The 14,461-nt window shown below is 33.8% G+C and overlaps 3 protein-coding genes across 6 annotated transcripts in view; 2 read left to right on the top strand and 1 right to left on the bottom strand.

Annotated features, from left to right (window-relative positions):
- Window positions 1-5,058, top strand: part of LOC113683687 (ankyrin repeat and SAM domain-containing protein 6) — a 22,827-nt gene extending 17,769 nt beyond the window's left edge. For both annotated transcript variants that reach the window (XM_027200961.2, XM_027200960.2), the window contains 4 exons: window positions 100-167; window positions 408-524; window positions 1,273-1,342; window positions 2,123-5,058. In XM_027200961.2, coding sequence (XP_027056762.2) covers window positions 100-167; window positions 408-524; window positions 1,273-1,342; window positions 2,123-2,190 — 323 coding nt within the window. In that variant the 3' untranslated portion in view covers window positions 2,191-5,058. The remainder of the gene's footprint in view (window positions 1-99; window positions 168-407; window positions 525-1,272; window positions 1,343-2,122) is intronic.
- Window positions 4,918-12,768, bottom strand: LOC113683688 (programmed cell death protein 6). 3 transcript variants are annotated; one of them, XM_089200990.1, is made up of 9 exons: window positions 12,653-12,768; window positions 9,822-10,029; window positions 9,168-9,229; window positions 8,294-8,338; window positions 7,800-7,943; window positions 7,188-7,202; window positions 6,931-7,040; window positions 6,424-6,543; window positions 4,918-5,856 (listed from the first exon to the last, which is right to left on the bottom strand). In XM_089200990.1, exons 2-8 carry the CDS (start codon window positions 9,869-9,871, stop codon window positions 6,439-6,441), a joined length of 531 nt encoding a protein of 176 aa, XP_089057116.1. In that variant the 5' UTR covers window positions 9,872-10,029; window positions 12,653-12,768; the 3' UTR covers window positions 4,918-5,856; window positions 6,424-6,438. The 3 variants fall into 3 exon arrangements, with proteins under 3 accessions (XP_089057116.1, XP_089057115.1, XP_089057117.1); XM_089200989.1 differs by lacking the exon at window positions 12,653-12,768 and having other exon boundaries at window positions 9,822-10,115; XM_089200991.1 differs by lacking the exon at window positions 12,653-12,768 and having other exon boundaries at window positions 4,918-5,787; window positions 9,822-10,115.
- LOC113683689 (programmed cell death protein 6) lies at window positions 10,158-14,461 on the top strand. The gene is made up of 7 exons (XM_027200963.2): window positions 10,158-10,277; window positions 10,365-10,426; window positions 10,531-10,575; window positions 11,281-11,424; window positions 12,156-12,170; window positions 12,290-12,399; window positions 13,271-14,461. The coding sequence occupies exons 1-7, from the start codon at window positions 10,213-10,215 to the stop codon at window positions 13,370-13,372; spliced, it is 543 nt and encodes a 180-aa protein (XP_027056764.2). The 5' UTR covers window positions 10,158-10,212; the 3' UTR covers window positions 13,373-14,461.

Raw genomic sequence — 14,461 nt, 5'->3', positions numbered from 1 at the left:
ACCAAAAGACAATGGAATGAAACTTTTAACAAATGGTTTTGCCCAGGGGAATTTCATGGCAAGGGAGAATTTTTTATCACCATATGATATTTATTTCAGGTGATGTGGAAAATTTGCTAAATAAATTATCATTGGAGAAGTACCAACCAATTTTTGAGGAACAAGAGGTATTTAGAAAATAAACAAGAAACATATTTTAAAAATTAACAAGAAACATATTTTAATATGGTACTCAAAAGTAACAACACAGACAGAAGAATGTCAACAAATAAGCTTATTATCATTATTGTTGTTGTTGTTGTTATTATTACTATTATTATTATTATTATTATTGCTATTATGTTGTTGTCTACATAGTTTTAACTTGAGTCACCTTTTGAAAAATTGCTATGAACTATTGTTGCTAGGTGGACATGGAGTCCTTTCTAACCTTAAGCGATGGAGATCTTAGTGAACTTGGAGTTACGCGGAAAGATGCCAGACAACAAATCCTTACAGCCATTGCTGAAATTAAAAGTAGCAAGGTATAAATGAAGGAAAAGTCTGCTTGGGGTATATCTTGTAGAGGTTATCCATAAGGTATCCATAGCAGGAACAACTAACAATTCTTCCACTACCATGCTATGTTACTACCATAGGGCAAAATAATGGGCAAAATATGCAACTGTATTACACTGTACAACTAAGAAAAATATATGGGGGAAATGAGAAAATGGTCATACTAAAAATTTTTAAGATTTTATTTGATTACACCTATACAGCTTGTCTTTTCAAGAAACAAACCTATCTTTTTTGTTTGTTGTGTTGGACACCTAACCTTGTTTGATTGTGTCATTTTTGTCTCTTGGTGATCAAAGGGATTATCAGATAATGTCATTGGATAAATTTCTTGTGGGGTTTTTTTTCATTTTTTTTCATAATTTTCACTTAAAAAACATCCTTAAGTTGTCATGAAAAGGGGAAAAAAGGCAGAGCTTGAAATCTGTTCTTCAAAGTAGTGAACTGTTGAAACAATCAGATTCTAATTTGCATTCCCACCTTTATAGTGGAGCAGGATATTTAAACTCTGATAGCTTTTCAGGATTTTTCAGATGAAACAGATTTTTTCTTGACCTTAAAATGGAGAAAATGACACTAGTATTAAATTCAAGATATTCCAACAGATAAACAATCTTTTTCAAGGGATATTGATTACCAAGAATTTAAACAAAGATATCAAGAAAACTTTTAAAAGGTGATAAATGATGTTCTTGATTTGGTTTTAATTTACAGGATCGCGAGAGGCAACATTTACATGAAACTTTGTCCAGTTTCCAGGGGAGCAAATCATATGGTACAAGTGGTGAGTGAAACATTCTTTTGTTGTAAGTTATGTTACCTAAGGCTTTACTTACTTTTTTATGTTACCTAATGAACATTTTGAATCAATGTAGAGGCAAAGATTATTCACAGATTTACAGCTTCTTCTTTGACTCTGTTATTAAATGCCTAAATTATTTAAATGACCTTATTCCATATGCTCCAAAGTTCTGATGCACAATATTAATCTTTCCTAATGATCCTTTCCTTACCAAGTAGTTCAGAGAATGTGTCATGTAATTCTTTATACCGTTGGTTAGTTTTGTAATTGTTTTCTGGTCAAGGTCTTGACATGCTAGTTTTAATCCAAAACACTTCTGGGATTTAAAGGGATAGGTGAAAATTTTAAGGGGAAAATCACTGTACCATTTACTTGCAATGAAAAAAATTTATTGCTATCACTTTGGTGGGCATTGTGGCGCATTTTGTGAGCAAAAAAAGAGATTTTTGATTTTAGTCCACTCACACACTCACGTGATTGTTCAGACTGTTTCGTTGTCTTTTTTTTTTTCCAGTTGTTATCTTCTCAATGCCCTCCTAAGAGATGATACTAGTAAATTATATACAATTTAAGTCAATGGGCATAAATTTGGTTTGAGCCACTCTTAGACTCATGCTAACCCTTGCCTAGCAGCTCAGGCTAAACTGACTCAGAGTCAGCCCTAATGTATTTATACCCAAGAATGGAAACTATACTGTATTATGAAAGCCTCATAGATTCTCTCAGTAGCTTTTTTATCTACGTAATGTTTTGTTATTTTAGGTTATAGCTCTGTCTCTCCTTCAGCTAGTGGAAATCTTTCAAATTGGCCTTTGAAGCAGCCACCTTAGTCACAGATGGACATGTAAATTAAATAGAGGATGGTACATGGAAGTGTGTGGATACAAATTTTATCTTGTGTTTTTATAATATCTTTACAAGTGAGTAAATGACAGGCTTGAGAGATATTTGTGACTCAATATAATAAATTCATATCCATAAGTGCACATGTAAATAAATGTTTGTTATGTAGATATAATTAACATACTTAAATCAAACTCCATTTTAAAACACGTTTTTAGACCACTTAATACAGAGATAATCTACAGGTAAACTGAGCACGAAGAACAGCTGGTCAACCTCTGGCATTAAATAGATTATGCTCTCACTACAAGAAATTGTTTTAAAAAAAAAGTAAAATAATTAGAAGTGGAATTTTTAGCTAGACTTTTCCATTCTATCATTGGAATTCTATTGTTTAGCTAAAATAAGAATTGCAAGTGAATGAGAACAACAACAACAAAAAATTTTCACCTCAAGTATTGAAGGACAGCTTCACATTTATGAGTCTGAGAGGAATTTTAAAGTCATGCAAGGTACAAATAAATTCAATTCCCTTTTCATGCACATAGTTTAAACAGTCACGAACATGGTAACACCTTTGTCTAAAAATTAAAAGGTGGCACTCATGCTTATTTACTGATTTAGTTGAGTCAGATGTCAGTATTCAGGTTTCAGAAATCTGCGTAATTTTTTCTACATTTCATCAATGTGCTGAATTTTTTTCATTGCTGTATGACCTTATCAGTCAATTAGCTTATATTATTAAATTGTACAATAGAACAATATTTTAAAATGAATTGAGCATTAAGGGCTGTGCCCTTTTGCAGCAGGCTGTATTTGCAAGCAAACTTTTAAATTAATAATATTATCACATGAATTATATTATTTTAAAAGAAGAGGTATTTTGCCTTCTAAATATCTGTATTTATTGGCAGTCATGTACTGTTAATTTCAGAATTAATAATTAATGAAACAAAATGGTTCAGTTATCGTTACTGTTCTTTACTGCTCTTTACCCTGCAATCATGATAAGACATGTTCAAGACCAACCCTTTTGGCCCTCTTACCCTTACAAGTTAGGGAGACAAAATCTAAAGCAAATTTTAAAAATGACATGCCAAAATACTTAAGTTAGTGAAAGTGACTGGTCAGGAAATGAACAGATATCTTTTTTGGGTGTTCTAGTTGGGTTTTTAGGGCTCGATCATGCCAACATTCAATAGTAATGTGATCATTGTTAACTGACTAAGCCATTAATGTGCAACCACAAAAAGAAGACTGCTGTGATCAGGCAGCTACCAAAGTAAACTGGAGCAATGTTGTTTTCCTAGCTATTCATCCCCTCTAACTATGAAGTGGGTGAGGAAGGGTGGTCCTGGATTGTAAATCATGCTGCAACATTTTCTCACAGATTCTAGCCAGACTATTCATCCATTAGATTATAAGCTTGAGAATTCTATTGCATGAGAGTTGACAAAGGCAAAGTCTAAATCAGCTGTTATGCATAGAAATCAGGACTGGATATTATATACTTGCTTTAATATAAATCTACCAGACATTCAAAACTTAACAAGATAACTAGCTCACGTTTTTATCTATCTTTGTTTACAACTGTACTCTATTAGGCTACCTCTTGTACTCATTATCTACCATATGATAGATAGCCAGTAGTGTAGCCAATCAGAAGGCAGCATTTATGATAAAATGCCAACAGAATTACCCATTTGGGGTTCAGTCACACAGTCAAATCTTCTGTTTGTTGTGCTAGTTTATGTAGAAATTTCGGACAACGGTGGCTGATTTTATCCACTGTAAATCCAACATGTATGTCTGATGCACTTTGCAACAGTTTATACTTAATTACGGTTGAGTTGAAAGTTCCTGTTCTAGCGTTAAGTATAATGTATTAGTTTTAGTTTTAAAGGCAGAATATGATATTCTGATTGGTTGGAGATTAATGTTTTGCAGATACAAGCAGGGAGACAGCAACCTTCCCCTGTTTTTTTTTTTTTTCAATAGGCTCTCACATTACAGAACAAGTTAATTGCACCAGTGAGAGTGTTCTCAAATGCTCTTTGGGCCTCTTTACATGATCCTGCAGTTTTTGTAAGCCTAGGTTACACTACCATGATAGAATGAAGAAATGTAAAATGGTTTCCGTGTTTACATAGCCTGATGTAAACACGCGGGAGGTTGGGAGAACACGAGATAAGCGTAGGAAACCACGACGCGAAGCTTAAATAACTAATGAAAGAGGAACGAAAGTCGTGTTTACATACGCACATGTAAAATGGTTTTATGGCCAATCAGAGCACACGCACTATTTGAATTATTTTATAAAAATCTTTCGCTGTCAAATGGTTGAAAGTGATCGCATGCTAAGATTCAAGTTATGGTGGGATCGTGTGAAGAGGCCCTAAAACTTCATTAATAAGACATTATTTTGGTAAGGACTGATGCACTACATTTGAAGTCATGCTGTATATTTAGGCTTTGCTTCTGAGCTGGCTTGTATAGGTCAAAATGAACACATTCATTTTTTTGTGCATACAGCTTTAAGTAACTTTGCTATAGTACATAGGCCATGAATTAACACAATGTGCACTGTAATTTTCTCAGAGAAATAATTTTTTTACATTACATTTATCATAAACACACATTTTACCTGTTCTAATAAGAATAGGTCAAGTCCACAGCCATTTAATATTATAAAACTGATGAAGGATGACACAGGATGAAGAATAATTAATATTTATTACAAGAAATATTAAACTACATCACTTTGATACAAAATGTTCTAATTATGAGGCAGGCAAAATAAATGTCCACCTTAATTTGACCAAGGCTGTTAATAAAAACTTGTTGGTTTTGTCTTGCTTGCATAGTTACTTTCTATGTGCCTGTTACAAATAACCAGTGCCATTAACCTTTTACTCTTTAACTTGGAATACATATTTGCCACACTGTTCTCTCTGCATTTCCTGAGGTGCTGTTTAAAATTCAGAGCTTCCATTAAATTAGGTAATTTAGTGTTAACAACTGAGTTGAAAACGTAAATTAGCCACCATAAAGGCTAAAAAAGCTGATGCATTGAGCGTTAGCCCTTCGTCAGAGTGATTGACGCAGCACTACAGTTTCTTTAGAAACTTACCCCTTTCATCCATTAAATTAGTTGGTGATCATTTCCTTTACACTTGTGATATAAATGTTTGATTCAGGGGTGATATTATAAGGAGATACAAGATGCCAGTAATTATTCTAAATTATAATAATCTTAAACTCTACTCATTATTGTAAAATTATCCGTGGGAGCAGAAATGTTATAAGAATTTTTCAGCTCCATGACAATTTGTTCTGGGCATATCTTACAAGTCTATTAATATTTATTTAACTGCCATCATTGACATGATATTATCTATTACTACAATCTGAAATATTCAGTTGTCAAAATGATATATTCTAAATGATGATAATCTTAAACTTTACACATTATTGTAAAATTATCCATGGGAGCAGAAATGTTATAAAAAATTTTCAGCTCCACCCGTCCACCTCTAGGGGTGACCAAGCCATAATTTCTCTTCACCATATATCAGTACATCGTCCTGGACAAAGGTGTTTAGAAGAAGGAAAAACATCAACTTATAAATGTTGTTTGATTTGAAATCAAGTTCCTTAGGACAAAATTTAAAGAAAATGTATAATGTATGAAAAACAGTGACAAGACTGAAGATTCGGATCTTTGGGTTGGGAGGAGATTGATCCTAAAGCTGGGTAAATTTTCTATTTAAATTTTTCCTACAATGGAATCTTCTAAACAGATAAGAATATATGAAAGTCATGTATTTGAACTGTGGATAAAGACATGAATGAAAGTGGTCCTCGCAGTAATGTGTACTACTTAGGCAGTAATGAAAATAAGACCTGAAAAAAAATTCAGGCCTGTACAGGATTTTTTTTGAAGAAATGAATTTTTTTCAGGCCTTATTTTCACTACTGCCTAAGTAGTGCACATTACTGTGAGGATCACTTTCAATCAGTGGAATCTTCTGTTAGATCCATTCTCATATTTTTCTTTGATTGGGTTTTTTCTGGTTTCATTGTTACATTATTCCTAGGTCCCCTATTGTATGTGTATTCATCTAAGTTAAGAATTGACCTCTCAATTCTTGTTCCTGAAGGTCTAACCTTCTTGGTAAGTACTATAATAAACAATCTGAAGTGGTTTAAACATGTGTTACCTTTTCAAAGAGTATCTAATTTAGGTTCAAGCTTAACACCATTGTTAAGAAATCCTCATATCCTATTGTTATCCAGCCATTCAGATTTCGGTCACGGCTTCTGAAGGAATTTGTCAGAATCTGAGAGGAAACGACAAATAAAATCAATAAATTAAAAAACCAAGTAAACTACTGAAGCTATTTGTGGTCAGTAATGGTGCATCAGACAACAAAATCTGAAGGTTTTGGTGTGATTGTTCAGAAAGAGGATAATGCTATTCAAAGGATGAATTGCTATCAAGTGAACAAGTGCAAAGAAAATTTATCAACCAGAAAGAGATTTATACAGTGGATAGAGTTATCCATCCTTCAAACAAATTGTGCGGGCCAAAAAGTCTTCTGAAGCTCAGTGGCACTGTATTATAGGAACCAAAACCCAAACTTCTGGGGTTCAATTCTGTACAAGGGGCTCAGAATTTTTCTTTGTTCCATACTCATGATAGATTAAATAACAACTTTATTGAATACCTGTAATATCAGACAACACTGGATGAAATCATCAAAGTTGATTGAGCCTCTGTCACAGCGATCAAACTTTGTTATAAGAATAGTGTACATTCTCTCAGACAATCTGTACCCTGTTAAAAAAACGAAAAAATAAAAATGATCACTCATCACTAATTGTGCATGTGGGCTGTAATTTCTAGTAGCATCAATTTCAACCCACAAAGGCTAATGTTTGAAATACCATAATGATGTTCTAAGTAGTGAATTGCAAAACTCACCAAAGTTTGTAAGAGCTGTGAAGAAAAGAAAAAGAAATGTGTTTTACATCATTCAACAAACTAGTAAGCAATTCACTACAAATAACTATATAACAGCAGAATTGTGCAAATTAAAGCAGTTCAAACGTCTGTCCACCAGTTTCAAAGCTTTCTGAAAAAATTTTGGCCAAATCAAAATTTTACCAACATCTTTTGCAAATTTTCAAAGTAGCTATTGTTTGGATCTGTTGAAACTTTTGGGGAATATTTTGCTAGGACATTAATGAACCCTGAAATTTTGAGAGAAAGTTGAAAAAAATTTGAGAGGAAGTTTAACCCTCTCAAAAATTTAAGGGGAATTTTTCAGAGAAAATTCCCTCATAATTCTTGTAAATGCTGAATTTATAAAGGTAAACTACTTCATAACAAAACATAAGAAATTTCCTGCAGTGATTCCATGCAAACTGCAACCATGAACCAACCAACTGTTTTGAGAAAAGTGGCTTCTGACAGTTTACTGATAAGACAATCAAAATTGTTCAAAGAAATGTAAGTATAAAAATTAAATCCCTAATATACTGTTGAGATCATGTTCTTATTTACACTCTAAATTATTGGGCAGGGTAACTTTACCTGTCTTGAGTTCTTCCCTGTCAATGGTTCCAGAGTTGTCTTGATCATAACTTCTAAATGTTCTTTGCCAGTCAGTTACATACTGCCACAATGCCTGGAACTCATTGAACTCTATTGCCCCTGAGTTATCATGATCAAACATACCTATCAGAAAAATAAAGTAACCTTTTAACTCTAATGGGTGACCAAGATAGAATTTCTCCTTACAATATCTGCACAATATCAAGCAGACAAAAGATGAGAATAAAGTAAAATATCAATGAGGGGATTATTGTTCAAATTCTAAATTCTTGAACTAACATCATAAGAATTGTGCAGCAGAGAGTAAGGAGAATTACTAAAGAGATCTTGGGAGCTAAAGGGGTTAAAGTACACTTTCCAAACTTTCTTTGACCCTGCTGCTCATTTCTTTCCAGAATATTTCTTTACCAACAGCACCTTGTAATAATTACTTTTCACACCACATTGTGGAATTATAGAAAATTAGTATATACCAATCATAAGGCGCACTGTCTCTGGATTGAATGGTGTCCAGGCTCCTAGAAAAGAATGGAAATTAAATTACCCTACAGAAGAGTAACTATAATACAAAGAGAAAACAAATGTACACCATTTAATGGAAAGGACAAGGAGAGTGAGCAAGTTGACTATTTAGAAGGGAAGTGCAAGCTTCTTTTAGACAAATCACAGAGCAAAGTAATTCAAAACCAATAAACCCTTTCACTCCCAAGATCAAAATAAAAATTCTCTATACTGTGCTCCAGTCATTTCTTAGAATTTTGGCTAAGAGAATTTGGTGTCAAATCAAACAATATCCCCAAAATTACGTTTTCCTTTCTCTTAATCACCTCTTTACTTGTAACAGTATGATATCGTGGGTAGAGATTTTTATTTTTGGTCACTCCTGGAAGTGAAAACATTCATTCTGGACCACTTTGAACACCCAGTTGAAATCTTCTTCCATGTGGCTTCAAGAAAAAGTTTTAAGAGTTTGGGCTGTGAGAGAGAAGTCATGAATTGGGAGACAGATACGATGCACATAGTGTTAAAAAAATTTCTCCTGCAAATGCTCTTGAAGAAAAGGTCCAAAAAAGGCAGCCATTTCTTCGTGAGTAAACTGGTAGTTGTTTGTTTTCCAGCAATAGGGTGTTTGTAAACCAACTGTTATCCAGTTATTCAGCAATTGTTATGTAATTTGTTAGCAACCAGGATTTGACAAAATCATCTACAGAAAACAGTCAGGGGACAGATAGCTAACAGATAGTGACATTTAGCCAGCCTGCAAGTGATCTAGTGGTCAACACTTGACAGTTATTTGGAGGAAGGGAGCTGTTGTTCATTATAACCCTTGCTGACGTTCTTGATTACCATTTGAGAGAGCTTGTTGAAGTTCATCGGCTGAAATAGAACCACTTCGATCTGTGTCAATTCTACAAAACAGAAAAGTTCAAAATAAATTCATAACTGATGAAATAAAATCATCACCAAAGCTTTGCTGTCATTCCAGCATGACACTAAAACAAGAAGTCAATTCATTGCACTGAGGAGCAACAGAGACAATTAACGTCTGGCAGCGACTCTGGCGGCGAGTACACGCATAACTTGCACATAACATGCAATTCCACACTCTACTAATCACTTTCCACTATTCGAACACGGGATAAAATTGGGCTTACCATTGATAGATAAGTTAAATAAGCCATTTATCTCTTCTTAATTTGTCAATAACAACGCTGAAACAATTATGCTAGTAATTTTTAATAGGCTTAGCTATGCATATCAAGAATATTATCGGTTCGGTTTCTTTTCGCGGCTAAACTTCAGAATACCCCGCAACTCATTTACATGTGTCGGGAGGCTTTGAAGATCGAGGCATAACACAATAGACGCTATTCTTATTCAATGACATGTAAATAAGTTGCGGGGTTTTCGCCCCCGAGAAAAGTGTAAAAAAATCAACGTTGGACAAATGCATATAGCCTTAATTTTGGAGTGAACAACATCTCTTTCATTAGCACTCACCTGGAGAACATGGTCCACAAGAAATTCCTATCCACAGGCAATCCCGCCATGACGAAGTCAGATCAGTTTGCAATGTACAAACGTACCTCCTTCATTAAGTCTGCAATGCCCAATAAATTGCAAATCTGTCCCTAAGGGGGTGGTAGCTAGTTCAGATTTCGATCTTCATTTTTAGTCGCAGGAAATAACACTGAAAGCACTTCTAACACTGAAAAAATTCAAAATTAAAATCAAATATAAAAATATTTTCTATTATTGTGATGTTGTTGGTGGGTACTTGACGCTAATGACAGTATGACGATATATAACCCCAGCCCCTTTCCCAGCCCTCGCAAAGATTTCCTATGACTTTGCCACCACGCTACTCCGTCCGTTACAGCTTTCTACAAACATGGCGTACTACGGTCAACAACATCCACAACACGATCAGAATTTCCTATGGAATGTTTTCCAGAGGTAGAAATAAATACAATAGATAGTTGGAGAATTTGGGTGGAAGTTTGTGTCAAACACTCTTAATATAATTTTTGGGTTTATTTTTAGAGTGGATAAAGATAGAAGTGGTGGAATCTCTACTAACGAACTCCAACAGGCGCTGTCAAATGGTGTGGTACACTTTCATTCTTGAGCTTGATCATCATTTATAAGATTAGTCATTATTTATAATGTGACTAAATAGCATTGATATACCATTTAATTTATTTAACAGGGACTTGGACGCCTTTCAACCCGGAAACTGTACGACTCATGATAGGTTTGTATCAAACGATTTCTTGACCTCGTTGATTTTCTTCGATTCTTTTGTCAACTCTATAAATAAATATTACTGATCTCATTATCCATTATTTTTCATTGACAAGTCAGCATGTACTAAATTTATTGATTGTTGATCTTGTTACTCATATCTTGAAGGACACTTTTATATTTACAAGTCAACATTTCATTCAATAAGCGTTGATCTTGTTACTCGTATCTTAAATGACTCTTTTATATTTGCCAATATTTACTTCATTTGGTAGGCGATGATCTTGTTACTCATATCTTAAAGGACACTTTTATAATTACAAGTCAACATTTACTTTAACTGATAAGCGTTGATCTTGTTACTCGTATCTTGAAGGATATTTTATATTTAGTTCTATCTTAATCATGATCTGGAAGAGGAGCTGAGAAATTTTTGTTCATCCTCTGTTCCTAATTTGATTTTTGATGCGTGCAGCTATAAGTTTTAGCCATTTGAAATTTAAAAGTGAGGTGATAAGTTACGATTATAGCCCACTGAATAAAAGGCAAAATATTTTCTGCATTTTCAAAGACATGAGCACTGTCTTTGTATTGTCAGTTTTGAATTGCGTCATGTTGAACATCAATGATTGACAGAATTAATAAATACTGTGTCTGTTTTACTAGTGTGAGATGACTTGACTGGTTATCAATAATATATCGTTCATGTATACAGGAATGTTTGATCGTGACAACAATGGAACTATTAATTTTCAAGAGTTTGCATCTCTGTGGAAATACATATCCGATTGGCAGACCACATTCAGAAGTTATGACAAGGATAACTCAGGATCAATAGATAAGAGAGAGCTGCAAACAGGTATTTATCAACCTATTCAAATGGAAGGGTGAATAAATAATTCTGACTTCCAATTTTTACATACATGTCACAGAAATAGAATTCTCCGGAAATCTGGAATCCATGATTGATCTAAGGACTTGACACAGTTCCCCCAATCCTTTAACCCTTTATTTCCAAGCTAACAGTATCCATTTCATCTTCAAACTTTTCTCCATACGTTACAGAGAATTAGTTTAACAATCAAAGCCTCTCATGTTGGAACTGTTTTCCTTTATTCTCCTAATTGCACTGAATGATTCGATAGCATTAATGTAAGGAGAAATAAAATGTTGGTCACTGTTAGGGTTTTGAAGGGTTTATGTTTTTTTTTTCCACTTTTCTCTAGTCTCTCCCTATGAAATGAGGTTGCTGGCTAAGACATGATCGAAAATCACAAAAAATATCTAACCATAAAACTACTCTTGAAAAGAATGGATATACACTTGTATTTTTATTCTAGTTTTGGACAGAACCTTCTTTCATTTATTTCCCCTCATAGCAATATTGTAGCAATATTTTCCATTTTAGTAATATTATCCAAAATTTACTTCTACTAAGAAGAGTTGGCAGACTACTATGGAAATAAGGACATTTTTTGTTTTATCTTGTAGCCCTTCTGATAATTTTACATAATTATACACGATATATGTAATTAGCTTGATGCCCAGATTCTTCTGACTAACTTTTGGTTTTTTTCACTTTTTTTGTAGCCTTGACTAGTTTTGGTAAGTGCTGTACCCAAAAAGAGTCTTTTAAAATATTTTTTATTCATGTTATCTATTATTCAATTTTTATGTGTGGCAATAAATCAGCAGACAATTAATATGACGTACTTCTTTTCAAGGTTACAGGTTATCAGAGAGATTTTATGGTATTTTGATCAAAAAGTTTGACCGCAGTGGCAAAGGAGTTGTCAACTTTGATGATTTTATTCAATGCTGTGTTGTAATACAGGTCAGTAACAGATATGAAGTTTTATTGCATGGCTGACTCAGTGAGTTGGCAAGAATAAGTATATGGTGATCTAACCAGTCACTGGACCAGTTAGACCATATACTTATATACTCACCTTATACTGAATTACTTTGGTCATTCAGCTTAAAAAACAAAAACAGAAAAAGGCAACTTTTGTTAATCTAGTTTGCATCGTAGAAAAATTTTTTGGTAAAACTTTCTGTACATGTAATAAACCTTTGATTTACCTTACCTGTTGGTCCTTGAGATTGTTGTTGGACTGAGGCTTCTTCTCTCTATAACAACACAAAAAATGAGATTGGCAACATTTACCTTTTGTGATTCATCAGAGTTAATCAGTGATACATATAGCCTTTAGTTCAAGAATGGAATATCATTTCATGCATGTTTTCACTTTAGAGAGAAAGTCACCTCAGTGAACTTCACTCCCACTTATTTTGCAGCAGAACTTTCCTAACTTAACAGTTTGTTAACCCTTTAACCCCTAAGAACGACCAGTAACTAATTTCTCCTTACAATTTCACCCCTGAATTAAACATTAAGTTGTGAGAATAAAGGAAATGAAAGAAAGACTGAAGCTTTTGATCATTAAATAATTCTCCTTGTCAGCAGTTTAGGAAATGTACAGGGAACAGTATGGAAAATATGCATACTAATGTTAGGGTGTAAAGGGTTAAAATCCTTTGACTTCTTTTACCAGTTATAATCACATTCTACCATTGTATAGCTTATTATTAATGGAATTTATGAACTTTAAATTATTTTAGAAACCATGATAGTAATATTTCCTCATAGCTGTGGTGTGTCACCATCTTGTTGCTCATAATTTTTTTCTTCTATTTCTTTTCAGATGTTGACAAGTGCTTTTCAGGGCTTTGATACAAACCGAAATGGATGGATTACCATAAACTATGAACAATTCCTATCTTTGGTGTTTAGTTTGAAAACCTAAAAGATGCATTCTACTTCTTCAACTACAATGCTATAGCCGTATTTAAATATTTTCTAGTCTTGTTCTTGTTTCATATAAAAGGCTTGAAATAACAAGTAGCGGTTGTTTGGTAAAAAAGAAAACTTCAAAACTTTTTTCCTTATGATAGCGATTGGTTACTGCAAGTCTTGTAGATGTGAATGTTATTTCTACGGTTTGGTTGCTTTTGTTAACTTTTTAGCTCCTGTGAGTGACCAAAACAGAATTTCTCCTTACAATTTCAATATAACTTCATGCAGACAACTAATGAGAATAAGAAAAAATATAAATCAGGGGATTATTAGTTGATCCAGTACCAAATTCTTCAAACTTACATAATAAGAATTGCAGGGCAGACAGTAAGGAGAACTGCTAATGATAACTTGGGAGTGAAAGGGTTAAGTGTATAAAAGGGATGTCTAAACCTTGAATTTCCATGATCTGATTGGTAATTCTCTCCTCCAGCCACTATGCATTTCCCTTTGAACAAGGAAGAAGAATTTGGGTTGGATCAAGATAACAACTTCTACCTGATAAGTTTTCGTATTCTCATTACTTGCTAGCTGGATAATGTATGGACATTATAGGGAGAAGTGTCATGTGAATCACTTCTTGGAGTTAATCTGCTAGCTCTCTGTTCCATGTTTACTTGTATGTTAATATCTTTGTAATCTTACCTGGTGAAGTTCATCATGAAAAACAGGTATTAGGCTTATTAGGTATTAGGCTGTATACTCCCTCTACTATATCTGTTTGGTCAGAGTTTATCTTATCTAATATATGGTATTTGTTGGAGTGGGTAGAGTGAGAAAAGAAAACCAAAGGAAAATTATAGAATGGTTTTTTTGTCACTCAGCACATTTTCTGTATCGTAATAGAAGTCATGTGCAGTGTACTAGAAACATGGGCATTAAAATAATGTGTGGACCACATTGTGATCTTATGTACCAGCCGTAGCAGTTCTCTCTCAACTAGTTTGTAGTTATTTTCCTGTCAAAATCTGTGACACAATTGTAAGCCATTTGGCATTCCATGATAAAAAGGTCCCATTAAATTTTAAATTTTAAACAA

The sequence above is a fragment of the Pocillopora damicornis genome, chromosome 3 (genome assembly GCF_964200805.1).
Source record: "Pocillopora damicornis chromosome 3, jaPocDami1.2, whole genome shotgun sequence".
Classification (NCBI taxonomy): domain Eukaryota; kingdom Metazoa; phylum Cnidaria; class Anthozoa; order Scleractinia; family Pocilloporidae; genus Pocillopora; species Pocillopora damicornis.
This window is presented reverse-complemented; position numbering and strand designations above follow the sequence as displayed.

Excerpts from the sequence above, each read along its gene's own strand:
- LOC113683688 (XM_089200990.1), bottom strand. The coding sequence starts at position 9,871 with ATGGCGGGATTGCCTGTGGATAGGAATTTCTTGTGGACCATGTTCTCC. Across the intron at positions 9,230-9,821 it reads TTGTGGACCATGTTCTCCAG|AATTGACACAGATCGAAGTG; the intron begins GTGAGTGCTAAT and ends TCTGTTTTGTAG. Across the intron at positions 7,944-8,293 it reads GACAGTGCGCCTTATGATTG|GTATGTTTGATCATGATAAC; the intron begins GTATATACTAAT and ends TTTTTCTGATAG.
- LOC113683689 (XM_027200963.2), top strand. The coding sequence starts at position 10,213 with ATGGCGTACTACGGTCAACAACATCCACAACACGATCAGAATTTCCTA. Across the intron at positions 10,427-10,530 it reads CCAACAGGCGCTGTCAAATG|GGACTTGGACGCCTTTCAAC; the intron begins GTGTGGTACACT and ends TTTATTTAACAG. Across the intron at positions 12,400-13,270 it reads AATGCTGTGTTGTAATACAG|ATGTTGACAAGTGCTTTTCA; the intron begins GTCAGTAACAGA and ends ATTTCTTTTCAG.